The 13667-nt window shown below is 43.0% G+C and overlaps 2 protein-coding genes across 2 annotated transcripts in view; both read left to right on the top strand.

The window, feature by feature from the left end:
- The window catches only part of CDR2L (cerebellar degeneration related protein 2 like), a 31930-nt gene extending 26641 nt beyond the window's left edge, over positions 1 to 5289 (top strand). Inside the window, exon 5 of the mRNA XM_035104418.2 lies at positions 702 to 5289. Coding sequence (XP_034960309.1) covers positions 702 to 1587 — 886 coding nt within the window. The 3' untranslated portion in view covers positions 1588 to 5289. The remainder of the gene's footprint in view (positions 1 to 701) is intronic.
- A 1839-nt stretch (positions 5290 to 7128) lies between these two features.
- Positions 7129 to 13394, top strand: MRPL58 (mitochondrial ribosomal protein L58). The gene is made up of 6 exons (XM_035104422.2): positions 7129 to 7342; positions 8838 to 8874; positions 10000 to 10059; positions 10829 to 10911; positions 12172 to 12341; positions 13212 to 13394. The coding sequence occupies exons 1-6, from the start codon at positions 7154 to 7156 to the stop codon at positions 13294 to 13296; spliced, it is 624 nt and encodes a 207-aa protein (XP_034960313.1). The 5' UTR covers positions 7129 to 7153; the 3' UTR covers positions 13297 to 13394.
- Positions 13395 to 13667: the final 273 nt, after the last annotated feature.

The raw sequence follows: 13667 nt of genomic DNA, 5'->3' as shown, positions 1-13667 counted from the left end.
CGGGGAAGAGAGAGCCCGCAAATGCCACCGCCAGACAAAATCTGTCCCCAAAAAGCTCGATTTGGGGCTTTTTAGGAGGGTTCGTTTCGCTGGAACGATTCCCTCCACCTCTGAAGTGCCGAGGTCCGCTCCGCTCAACGGACCCCCAACTGATCAAGATGGCGCGGTCAACCGGAAGCCGGTTTGAGTACTTTCAGGTTAAGTACTCCGCGGACCCAGAAGTGTTTACTTCCGGGTTCCACGACACGCGCATGCACAGAAGCGATCTGTGCATGTGCAGAAGCACTCTATCGGCGCTTCGTGCACGCATGGAAGAGGCACTTGGATTAAGTACTTTTCAGGGTGCGAATGGCACCCCGGAACCAATTAAGTACTTAACCCGAGGTACCTCTGTACTTGGTTGGTGACTAGGGCTCAGTATGAAACTCAGGAAAGATAAGCAGAGTCCAGACAGCAAGTAGGGGAAGCATGTGTTTGCCCGTCCCCCCGTGGAAAAATTACTCCTGGCACATATTAAAATAGCACATCTCGATAAGGGTTCACGTATATGTTGCTATTTGGGGTGTGATACATAGGATCCTGTTGTTGCACTGAGGTAACTTCTCTGTTAACCTTTGCTAGACTTATGGTACCCATGCTAGGAATCTATAATGATTAGTTTGCTAATGGCAGTTGTGTTTTGTTTTGTTTTTGAATATCAGATATGAAGATGCATTCCAGATTCATAGCTCTTCAATGGAGTTCAGTCAGATGCCCTTGGAACGAGAGAATGAGCGGCTGCAAGCCATGGTGAATTCCCTCAGGTCCCAAGTCAACCAGGAGAAACAGCGAAAGGAGAGGGTGGAGAGAGAGTACACATCCGTCATCCAGGAGTACTCAGATCTTGAGCAAAGGGTGTGTGAGATGGAGAGCTGCAAGCTGCGCATTAAAGAGCTGGAAGGAGAGTTACTGGAACTCCAGCAGATGAAGCAAGTCAAGAAGTATCTCCTCAGTAGAGAGGACAACCTGTCAGAAGCGCTCCTGGAGCCATTGAACAATGCCCCAGAAGCCGACTACATCGACCTCACTGATGAAGATGGAGGTAGAAACCATGAATCGTCCATGACAGCCTCCCCAAACCACCCTGTACGGAAAAGCTGTAGCGACACGGCCCTGAATGCCATTGTGACCAAGGATGCTGTGAGCCGCCATGAAGGCAACTACACACTGCATGCCAATAATGTACGCAAGAGGGGGATGTCAATCCTGAGGGAGGTGGATGAGCAGTACCATGCCCTGCTGGAAAAGTATGAGGAGCTCCTCAGCAAGTGCCGGCAGCACAAAGACAGCGTGCGCCATGCCGGTGTCCAAACCTCCCGCCCTATCTCTCGCGACAGCTCCTTTAGAGACTTCCGGGGAGAGGGTTATGAGCTGGACGACCTCAAGACAATGGAGAAGAGCCTTAGCAAACACGTGGAAGCTGTAGACAAGCGGCTAGAGCAGAGCCAGCCGGAGTACAAAGCCCTGTTCAAAGAGATCTTCTCCCGAATCCAGAAGACGAAAGCAGACATCAACGCCACCAAGGTGAAAAAGAAGACCACAAAATGAATCCTGCTGCTTTGGCGTCACTGCGTTTGCCACAAGCAAATTCAGCATCGAGCTCTTCACTTCGGCACCAGGGAGCATTGTACGGCCTCCTGCCTCCCAAGTCCTAGGAGCTTCTCACGTTGATGTCTTCTTGCACAAAAAGGGAACCTCTTGCAAGTGTTTCAAGAGTGGGAAGAGCCCACCTCACATTCTTCGAAGTCAGTGCTCCAAGCTGCCTGGGTCCCTGGATGTGCTGCAAAAAGCTCTATGTCATAGTTGTAGTTGGTATCCAAGATTTTTCGAGGAAACCCTTCGCATCACTGCAGCAGCCAGAAACCACAAACAGGAAATTAAACAAACTAGCCACAGTCTCCACCTTCTCCCACGACCAGTTGGATTTGCTTTCCTTCAAGCAACACAGCAACAAGCTTGGATTTCTTACAATGCCCTGGAATATCCAGAACGTAATAATTTAAAACATCAGTTTCCAGAGGCAGCTTCCATACATGCACTCTCTTTCTTCAGTTTCCTTTCCCCCTTCTTCTTCTTCCCATGAAGAACCCACAGATGCATCAGCAAGACTTTTTACTGGACTTCTGTCTTTCTGGAAGGGGAGCATGTTCTTCCTGTTTAAGCCATCCTCTTATTGGTCAGGTTTTTCAATTTTTACAATGCAAGCTCATTGCAACTGGAAAAACTTGAAAAAAGATTGCTGTTACATCTTCATCAAGCGTACCTAATTGTTCCACTCATATAAGATAGGACAGAGTGAGCTTAGGTTTACACTTCCTCCAGTATTTTTATTTTAGGAAGTTAGTTGTCATCACTTCGCTCATTTAACCTGGGATTTCCAAGAAGCCAAACAAGAAGTGCTATTACAGGCTTGGAGAGACACCCTCGTCTTCATTTGGGTGTTGCGTTTCCCATGCCTTGCCATTCCAAGTGGTTTTTCCTAATTGTCTTTTGTGGCTGGCTCCTAAGACATGATTTGCATGGGCTTGCAAAAACTGAATAATGATGACTCATGTTAAGTAGGAGTAAATTCAGCAAGTTCAGTTGTCATCACTAATAATATTGTTTATCACACTATTCCACATAGTCACTTGTTAGTTAACGCTTCCGTTGCCAAGCTGCCTTTTCCAAAGGCTCCCTCTGCTCATTTATTCAACCTCGCCTACATATTCCACACATTTACACACAAAAGGCCTCTTCAGTCTCAGGAATAGTCAGTATCCATTTCACAGAAATACAGAATTGGGATTCTTTAGTCACATGCTAATAAGTGATGGTTAGGGTTGCATACATATATGAAAATAAGCAGTATTATATTTCACTAAGTTTAGGGTACACATGCCAGAGTTCTCACTTGTGAGGGGACAATAGTAGCAATGATTATTAACTTACCAAGCAGTATTATACTTGAAGAAATTTTGGACCAGTTTCTTGTTTAGTTGTATCTGAATAAGACCCAAAGTCTGTGATGTTTCTTTGAAATCACGCTAGTGTAAATGAGTCTGCCTTTTCATTGTTTCCAGCTTATTCCTTCATGTCCTCTCACTTTTCAGCACTGTTTCTTCTTTGACTGCGATTCTCAAATCGCACGCTTTGCAGTGGTCAGTATTAACAGGCCTGAGCCAGATGACTTGAGGACCATGGCTCCTTACAGCTGGCTGCCAACATTTCTGCTTCTTGCCATGCTTTTACATTTCATGTTGGTAGACCTGGTTTTGACCTGAAGCCGATTTTGTGAAGTTAATACAGGGTAAGAAGGCAAATGTGTGGAAAGTCAATGGTTAAGTCAAACAGAGTGAGATTTCTACTCCTCTGCCATCAGATTGTCATCTTGTTATGTGTTTGCTAGATTCTTGCCATGGGGGTCCTTGTGTTCAGCCAATTGAAGTCACTTTTGTAATGTGTGAAAGTATTTTTGAGCAAGCCTGCCCAGGGGCTCTTCTTTCTGGAAGGATTCTTCCTTTACTACTTAATGCCAAAACTTCTTTTGTACCCTTGATGTGGCCCAGCTTTTGAAGTATTAGGAGCCATAGACATGATTGTGGCTACCACTCTGGTAACCATAATGACAAACCTTCATGCCTTACAGTTGAAAAAGCAAGTTGTCTGGGGGGTAAAATAACAAAGGAAGTTGGTTTTCTCAAGGGCATTTACCTTGCTCTGTGTGGCTGCCATCGTGGCTGCTGATGTTTTGATTAACTTTCCTTTACTATCTTTCTACTAAGGGACTTTTGAACGGATGTTTGTTCTCAAGTCATCTGTTTGTTGCATCAGTATTTGGGGTGGGAGGGGGCCATTGCAATCATTCTTGGTTTTGAACACTGTTGATGTGCAAACCAGCATCCCAGTTTAAGTGTAGTATACTTAAAATTAATATATTTAAAAATGCTTTATTCTCTTCTTAAATAAAAAAAGAAACGCCAGTATTCTGAACACGGAAATTTATTGTGTTTCTTTCTTTGCATTCCAGAAATAGGCTTGCTGCTTTGAATTCTCAGCATCATTTAGGTCAAGAAAATGCTTTAGGCATGATAGAAAATGGGAGGGTAACCACCAGAATGGATGTGCTGCTTCTCTTTATTTATTACATAACAGATAATTCCTGTTTTTGTGGGACAAGGACTCACTCTGTTATTAAAAAGCACCCCTTTACACATGTCAACATTCTGAACGCTCCGGTAGGTTGAAACATTTTCTTCCATGCTTGCAAATCAGCTTTGATTTCTTGAACACACTTCAGAGTAATTACTCATGCAAGCAATGAGATATTAACACTTGCCTCAACAAAGGGACAGCTGCATCACATTGTCAGTCAGTTCAGCAAAATGCTGAGAGCATAATTTATTTGACCAAAAATAAATACTGGCTGTATTATGTACAAAAAAATCTAGTGAACTTGTCTTTCCACTAAAAAACAGAACCTGCTTCCTACTTCTATAGTGTATATCCATCTTAAAGCTCCCTGGCATGCTGTTCACTAGCTTGATCCTCATTGTTGTGGAAACCTTTTATACAGCCTGGGATGTAAATAGCAGACGGGACCAGAAGCACAATGGATGGGACTCTTGACTTTGTACAATAAGCTACATTCCAGACACACAAATCAGCTTCTACACACACACACACACAGCTCTTAGGCAGCTGAGGTGTTATCACAGGACAGTTTCCAGCCAGCCAGAAGTACTCGCATGGAGCAACCAGGTGAGAGGCATCGCTTGGGAGAGAGGGTGTGGCTTCGGGAGAGTCTGTCCCCCAGGCCTGAGGTTCCTTACAGCTGCTCAACATGAGACAAAAACTTGACACCGGTTGAACTAAAGTGATGGGCAATCCTGCTCTAGGTTAGACTTAATTTGGACTCGCTGAGTTAATAAACTGCTTTTTTATTTCATATTTAGCTTGTTATTAAAGAGCCTGGTTTCTTCCAGATGGCCTCTGCTATGTGCCATCAGTTATATAACCTGTAAGCTCCGGAGACCCCCTTGCCATGCACCACAGATGTGGCTCTTGCACAAGCAGAAGAAGAGATGGCTACCAAACTGGGAAAGCAACACCAACAGGAAAAGAGAGGAACTCTAGGTGCATGGGGAAGGTTTATTTCTGGCCAAACACACTTCAGAGCTTGTTTATGCACTTGCTGTGAACAGCTCTATTCAAAGTGTGCCCTCGAAGGATTATTCCAAAACGTATATTGTCTGAAATATATCACCAGGAGTTCCTTCCTGTCTTTTTTTCTCCTCCAAGTGGCACAGAATCCCCAATCTATGCCACACAGTCTATGAGAAGGCTAGAAGCCTTTTTTGTGTGCATGCTGACCGTATCTAGGGTCTACAGCAGTTCATGAGGCTTACCCCCCCAGTTCAGGGGCCTGCTGTGTCCCCCCAAAGACTTAACTATTTTTGAGAGCTGTTATGAAAAAATAAAATACACAGTGCTCTGGTGGCCAGAGTGAATCAGTCCTCCTCAGGCCCAAAATATTAGCCAATTTAGAGATTTTGAATTTTCAGTTTCATAATCTTGCCACCAAATTCCAGCTTGTTGGGGGGGGGGGATTGTCAGGAACCCTAAGTGGGATTAAACCAGCACCATCGTACATAAGAAAGTATACAAATGGTTCAGCCCTTAGCAGATAATCAAGAGCCATGATCAAAGGTTTTTCAGCCTAAATGCCTTCAGATTGGGGAAAGGGGCAAGTACTAGGGCATGGTTAGCTTCTAAAAAATACGAGCAAACCTCAATGGGCCACATTTTTGCATCTTTGCTGCCAAGCTCCTTCCACCCCAATTGTCCTGCTCTCCATATTGTGTCCCTGAGCAACTCACCACTATCCTCTGTCTCATTTGCTAGATCAATATTTCAAAGCCATGAGAGAATTTTGAAAAACTTGTGGTCTTTTCTCCAAACTGCAACAGAGATGAAATATTGTCAAATACAAGATACTTCACTATGTCTGTTGGTTCTGGCAAATACTGTGAATTAGAGCAGGGGGTTGGAATAGATGACCCTTGTGGTTCCTTCCAACTCTACAATTCTATGATTCTATGAAGAGAACTAACGAATATACATCTAGCAACTTGGCTCCATTATATGAGATCCTGTCCACTGACCTGGAACCTAAGCATTTACCACAAGCACCAAATTTCAAAAAAATCAAATTTGATTATTTTGTCCCCCTCCAAAATTTCCTTTGATGAAGCATTTCCTCTGTCCTATAAGCAATCATTCCAAAATAAATAAATAAACACTTATGTAAGACTCAATATACTGTGCTTTAGCAAAACATTACAAGTGCCATAGCCCAGGCATCCCCAAACTTTGGCCCTCCAGATGTTTTGGCCTACAACTCCCATGATCCCTAGCTAAGAGGACCAGTGGTCAGGGATTATGGGGATTGTAGTCAAAAAAATCAATCCCTCTGAGTTCAATTAGGCTTGCTCCTAAATAGGGAGATCTGCTATTCTTTAATTGGGATCAAACTCCATTGAAGACAGTGGGTCTTGACTTTTGAGCAAATACCTGGGCGACCGGGCTTGTGTGCCTCCAACTTCAAAATTTCACAGGAATGCTTGGAAACATTACAATACGGATTCCCTGCAGATAGCTGATACAGTACACCCAAAACCAAAATAGAAGCACGTTTGCCCTAGTACTTTTAATTATGAGGACAATGCTACAATTCTGCTATTTCTTTTATTTTATAAAAAATAAAAAGTGCTATTTGCTACATTTATACCTAATAATAGGAGTTTCTTCAGGCTGCTCACAAAGCAAATGTAAAATTGAGCATTCATATAAAACAATTAAAATTAAACAGGTCAATTTTAGAAACTGAAATGCAATTTAAATCTAAGAAGCTCCGACTGTGAAAGATAAGTGTTTAGAAGCGGGCAGCCTATATAAACAAACAGCGGCGTCAGCCCAACTCATCTCTTCCCCATATTTCGGAATCGCATTTGCGCGCTTATGCAAGAGGCGGAGGGGAAAGGTGAGGAGGAGAACCGTGTTTCTCCGGAACGGCAAGTGACCGGGTGCCTTTTGTAGCCGGACTTTTTTAGGGCAGCACTCAGCCCAGCACAAGATGGCGGCGTGCGCGTTACGCTGCCTCTGGCGATGGCCGGCGCTGAGGCTGCTCTCCGCAGAAGCGGCTCGGGACTTCCCGCGCCGAGCCATCGCCTCCGCTCGCCCAGCCTCCGGTTCTGAATTCCGGAGCGAATACAGCTTGGACAAACTCTACCCCTCGCAGCAAAAAGGAGCCGACGCAACAAAGGTTAGGAATCCGGATAGGAGGTGATTGATGGTAGGAGCACCTAGATCTATATAAATGCAGAGTAGCGCCTTCCTTGAATTTCCGTTTGCATAGTTCTACGCCTCGCGCTCACCGCCGGTCTGCGGGCGGAAGTTGCGTTGCCCCGTGTAAATGGATAGGCCTAAGAATAGGCACTGGAGAAACGCAGGTTCGAATCCCTAGTGCGCTTATTAACTTCACTGGGTGGCCTTGGGCTGGTCGTTGTCTCTTACCCTGGCCTACCTCGCAGAGATGTTGGGAGGGTAAAACAGAGCTGCCTCGTGTTCATGGGGTGGGGGGGAGTCATGATATAGAAAGTTGTAATAAATAAAATAACATATATGTCTCTGATGGGGTAGCACATCTCTCCCAATGTGAACAAATGTGAGCAGCAGCAAAGATAAGCAATTCTTATTTTGTTTGTTTATATATTCATATATTCTCTATATCTCAGTTTCCCTCCCTTACGACACCCAAAACAGTGTATGTGCTGTTCCCAAGCAGCCTCCTATCCAGGCACTGACCGGACCCAGTCCTGCTTAGTTTGAGTAAGGTGATGGTTCTGCAAGCTGTTAGACGGTATTACCCTTTTGCTTCTAACTCTGCCTTTAATCTTAAAAGCTTATCTAGTTCAACTTATTCCCAATGTAGGAAACCCACTCCTACCATTTGCCTTATTATTATTATTATTTATTTATTTATACCCCACCCAGCTGACTGGGTTTCCCCAGCCACTCTGGGTGGCTCCCAACAGAACAACAACAACAAAGTGATAAAACATCAAACATTAAAAACTTCCCTATACAGGGCTGCCTTCAGATGTTTTCTAAAAGTCAGATAGTCGTTTATTTCCTTGACATCTGAGGGGAGGGTGTTCCACAGGGCGGGCGCCACTACTGAGAAGGCCCTCTGCCTCGTTTCCTGTAGCTTCACTTCTCACAGTGAGGGAACCAGTGTATGTTTTATTTGAAGAATGGCAATGAGATGTTGAGATTGAATTCAAGGGTGGTGATTTTTTTTTAAGATTCAGTTGTACAATGATTCTGCATATTGAAGCCCTCATGAGTTGCACACGCCCCTTTTTTTGAAGGTTCAGGTGTGATAAACTAGTATTGTGAATGACTTGACAATAGTAGATACAACTTACTGCTCCTGGTTGAATAAATGTTTTTCAGAATCTGGTGATCCACATTTAGTTCAAGAAATCCTCTTATTGTGAATTTGCTGAACTGAAAAATGGTCACAAGAGTCTGGTCTAAGACGTTAAAGCTGAGGGAACAAAATAATTTGAGTGCCTAAAAGCTATAGTACAAAGTAAAACTAAAAATTGATAGACGCTGCCCATGGCCTTAAAAAAATATCTATTACTGTAGTTGCATATTTTTCCATTTTCTATTTATACACTAATTGTACTACAGAAATTTTACAGTAGTATTAAGTTGCAGTTGCTTAACAATATGTATCTCTGTGTTAACAGGATTTGGCAAACCAGACTGTTCCCGACATACCTCTAGGTGAGTCCAGAACATTAGAGAAGTGACATCTGTCTCTCAAATGATTTCCCCAGGCATTCATTTAATTTGCCTGTAACAGTGTAATCCTATGCAGGCTTGCTTGGAAGTAAGTACTATTGGCTATATTTCTGATTTAAACAGGCCTATAGGCTTGCGCTGTAAATCAGTTAAACTTTTATTTAGTGGAGGATTGGGTACTGGCACAAGAACAGATGGGCAAATCATTAACCAAACAATGCCTTATAGTGTTTGTGTTGCCAGTGGAGGCCACATGCCAGTGGTGGGTGAGGCCAGAGGCAGAAAATTGAACAGAGCAAGCCATGTGCCTTCTTTGTACAGTAAGTTTCTTTCTACACACAGTCACACTTCGCTCTCTGTTTTCCATCCAGGCAGGCAAGAGGCATTATCAGAGTTCCAGGACATATTATAGCCAGGCAAAAACACTCAAGGAGAGTGTGAAACAGAGTCCGCAGTGAGGATGTAGCTTGGGGAGAGCCCCAAGGACCACATAAAAAGACACATTTGGCCCCTGGGGCTCAGGATCTACCCCCATGCTAAGCCAAACCTCAGGAGTAATGTGGCTGCAGTATTTTCATATGCACCAGTACACTTGCTTGTTCATTCTAAGCTCTAGTTCGGCTTAATGTCATATGTAACTCAGGATGCTATCTTAATTTTACATTTGATAAAGCAGTAATTAATTCTATGTGGCTTGTATGCTACCTTAAATATATATACAGTATATATACTTCAAGCATTGTTTTTATTATATATCGAAAACATTCATAAACATACACCCTAAAAACAATGCCCACAGTCCCATGTACTCTTCTTGGGAAGTAAATCCCATTGGTGGAAAATGCTTTCGCTGAGGCTGCCACTGCAATTCATTACCTGCTTATTTCACCAGATGGAGAATAACTACTTAAGGACAATCAGAATGCTCCTACAGGAGCATTACAGGAGTGTTTATTGGAGTTACCTTCATACCTCTATTCCAAGTGTGACCTTCAAGATCAGTATATCCCTTCCTATGCAATTTCACCCTTTCTTCTTCTTCTTCCCTATACATACACAAAACCATGACTATATCTTTCCAATATTTCTCTTTGCAATCTTTTCCAGATCGTTTGTCCATATCGTATTGCCGAAGTAGTGGCCCGGGAGGCCAGAATGTTAATAAAGGTACAAAAAATATCAGAGCAGATTTAAATAGATTCTTGTCCTGGGAGTGAGCTCCCTTTTGAGGAAACACGAGTAGGATCAAGCTGTGGATTTTTCTGTTAACCAGTGGTGCTATTAGATGTGTAAAGTTAACGTTTGTACATCTAAATCTGAGGACTCATTAGCCAGTCTTCAACATAGCGATCCCTTGTGACTTTGGCAAGTACTGAAAGATCAGTGCTTCTTTTTAACATTAAGTAGTTTCTCTTTTCTTCATTTTTTTTTAAAGATCAGAGTTAATATCCAGTGCTGTAACAGGAAATCCTTCTCCTGTCCTCTGCAATTCCCTGTGTTCCCCCCCATCTGCTCCAGAGGATCCTCCAACCCTTTGGAGCAGATTTTGGGACATGTGTCTGATAGATAAAACTCCTGTGACTTTAAAATGGTTCTTTTGAGATTGTTTACAAGGAGGGGGGGGGATGTTCCTGAGGGAGGACTTTGCCGGCCCAAATGCATTGGACATTAATAAAAAGTATTACTTTTCAGCTTTTTTGAGATTGAGTCTCCTTTTTTTGCCATGTCTCTTGGAATGCCAAGAATTCTTCTGAAAATGCAGGACACTTCAAAGTTAGGTGGGGGTGGGGGTGACATTTCACATGGCAGCAAGATCAGCTGGTGGGGTGTGTGTCCCATCATTGAATTGAAATCTGAACCTGCAGCCTTTGGATAGGATCTGCAGTTCTCCATGTGCCCCTAGGAATAGTCATGTCTTTCTTTGTTTCACTCGCAGTAAATACGAAGGCAGAAGTCCGGTTCCATTTGGCAACAGCAAATTGGATCTCGGAAGATGTGCGACAGAAAATGGCCGTGATGGTAATTCTTAGCATTTATCTTTCTTTTTCTAGGTACTTCCCAAGCTATTCAGCCCAGCAGGATAGTTTGATCTTGGTGTACTAGTTTATTGAAGCGGCACACAAGGAAATTAGGGTGCTCTGAGAAGCCATTTAGGCAATAAAGCTCAATATTGATTACATATAAACCCATGCTAACAGTGGTTAACATCACATTCAAGGTGCAATGCTATGCTGAAGATTCGTTGGCTGAGGGACTTTTGGATTTGTGCATTCTATTTGTGTGGGTTTCTTTTCCATTCCTGGGCTGAGCACACATTGGGTACAGCAGCCATTCCACCAGCAAAGCTGCAGCATCTCTGGTCCAGGCATAACGCAAGCCTAGGACTGCTTGCCACCTTTAGCTAGTGTCTGGTGACTTGTGCAAATCTAACTTCTGCATTGAGGAAAGTAATTGCTAAGCATAAGCTAAGTTAATGGCTGGAATATTTTTTTTCTAAAGCATTTTAACACTGAAAGTGCTCTATTATCCTTACCTTGTTTTTCACTCTGCAGTGTGATTGCTCTATACCCAAGAACAGCACCTGGGGGGTTTGGTTAATTGTCGCAACTCTTATTTGTTGAAGTTGTGTTACCCTATTATGGAATTCAGATCCTTTTTTTCATCAGCACTCTTTTGCTGGGTAATGTAATAGAGGAGCCTTGGATCAGTGGAGATATTGAGGTCCACAGGGTCAGAACACCTCACCTAGTGGCACCGGCCAGATTCTAGTGCTTGAAAGTTTGTTCTTGATATTCTGCTGGAAACTTGTTTATATTCTGCAAAAGCTCCCATAGTTGCAGTACTACTAGAGTGCCTGCTCTCAGGTTTCCCCGCCCAGTAAATGAGGTATCCACTTTTCACTGGGCAGCCCAAATCCAAGGTGGGAATAAGCAGGATTCTAATCCACAGCTTCTTATAAGCAGTTTACTGATACAAAGATAATTACATCTGGTAATATTTCCACAGCACCATTACACAGTAAATCTAAAACTTTCATTCAGGCTGCAGACCCATGTATTCCTGGGAATATGCCCCAGTGAACACGGTGAGATTTAACTTCAAAGTGAACATGCATAGGGTTGGGTTGTAAGGGAAACTTTCAGAAGAGATGGTCAGAAGTTGCCTCCTTTGGCAATCATGTCTGCTTTCCCTCTTTTTTAAAAAACAAAACCTTATTTTTAGGCTGGTAAACTAATGAGAACGGAATGCTCCATAGTAAAAAATGTTTTTTTTTCCCAGCACAAGAATAGGATCAGTAAATCTGGAGAACTGATAGTCACCTCTGAAGTAAGTCGCTACCAGATGAGGAATTTGGCAGCTTGCTTGCAAAAAATCAGAGAGATGATTATAGAAGCCACTGAGATGCCTCGAGCTGAATCAAGAGAGACGGTGGAGATGATCAGAAGCAGGTATGAGTCCACTAGTTAGATAACACTTCATCCAGTCAGCATGCATCTGTAGCTGACAGCTGTTGCATTAAAAATGGCACCCTACAGTGCTCACTTAGAGCAAGGTGAAATCATCTGTAGCTACCATTAGCCAAGCAGAGCAGCTACTTGCCTCCAACAAGGTTGTGTCACAAAATCGTATTAGGGAGCTTAGGCAAGGATCCAGAAGGCCCTCAACTGACCCCTAGTTTTAACACATCATAATAAAGAAGATAGCCTTCATTTTCTCTTAGTTCTAGCTGGACAAGCAGAGACAGTTTTTGTTTCTTGACTTAGGGCAGAGCACCATGTGTATTAGAGTGTAAGTGGACCTCTGGAATCGTAATACTGTACAGTTGTACCTTCGGTTGTGCACAAGATCCGTTCTGGAGCTCCAGTTGGATCCTGAGGAATTTGCAACCAGAGGTGCCTGTTCTGCACATGGCGCGGTAGAGTGCTTCTGTGCATGCTTGTGCAGCAAAACCTGGAAAAATACTTCCGGGTTTGCCACATGTGTAACCCGAAGGATACACAACCAGAGGTGTGCATATCCAGAGGTACCACTGTATATACATCTGAGGTAGCATTGCTGTATTTCACTTATATAGAAAGGGCATCACTTTCAGAATGGTGCACTTGGATAAAACCTAGCAGGTACCTCTTATCTGAGAAAATATCACTACTTCAGGCTTTTTAGAAGAAATATCCCTTAATTGCTTAGGACTTTGCTTTTCTTTGAAATGTTGATTCTCCTTGACAAGAACCTGATACAAATCATTTACGATAACAAACCGGAATCATTTCACAGACACACTTAAGTTTATCATCCTCAACCTCTCTATTTAATTTTAGGGTGGAGAAAATGAACCGTGAACGCCTCCGACAAAAAAAGATTCGCTCTTCTGTAAAACAAAGCAGGCGTGTGGACTTTGACTGAACGCCCCAGAGAAAAAGAGCATTTTGGAACACATCCATTGGACTCTTTCTGATATATGGATTTGGAAAAGAATAATAAAAAAAACTTACACCATAAAATCTGTTTCTTGCAGTTTATGAAATGGGGGTGGACGTTTTCGCTAAAACTAATGGAGCCTGAAGCTGAAGCCCTATGTCAACTGCCATAACATACATTTACCAAAGTAATTAACCCAACTCTTCTTGACTGTAGCACAGAGTTTTCCAAACTGTGTGTTGTGACACGTTAGTGTGTCGGCTGCAGTGTGTAGGTGTGTCATGCAATGCTGGAAAGGGGCTAGTTTAACCTCCTGATTTGGTGGTAAAACTGAAATACTGTTGTCACAAAATGAT

The sequence above is a fragment of the Zootoca vivipara genome, chromosome 2, assembly GCF_963506605.1.
Source record: "Zootoca vivipara chromosome 2, rZooViv1.1, whole genome shotgun sequence".
Taxonomy (NCBI): Eukaryota; Metazoa; Chordata; class Lepidosauria; order Squamata; family Lacertidae; genus Zootoca; species Zootoca vivipara.
The sequence above is the reverse complement of the archived record's forward strand: the minus strand, read 5'-3'. Positions and strand labels throughout refer to the sequence as shown.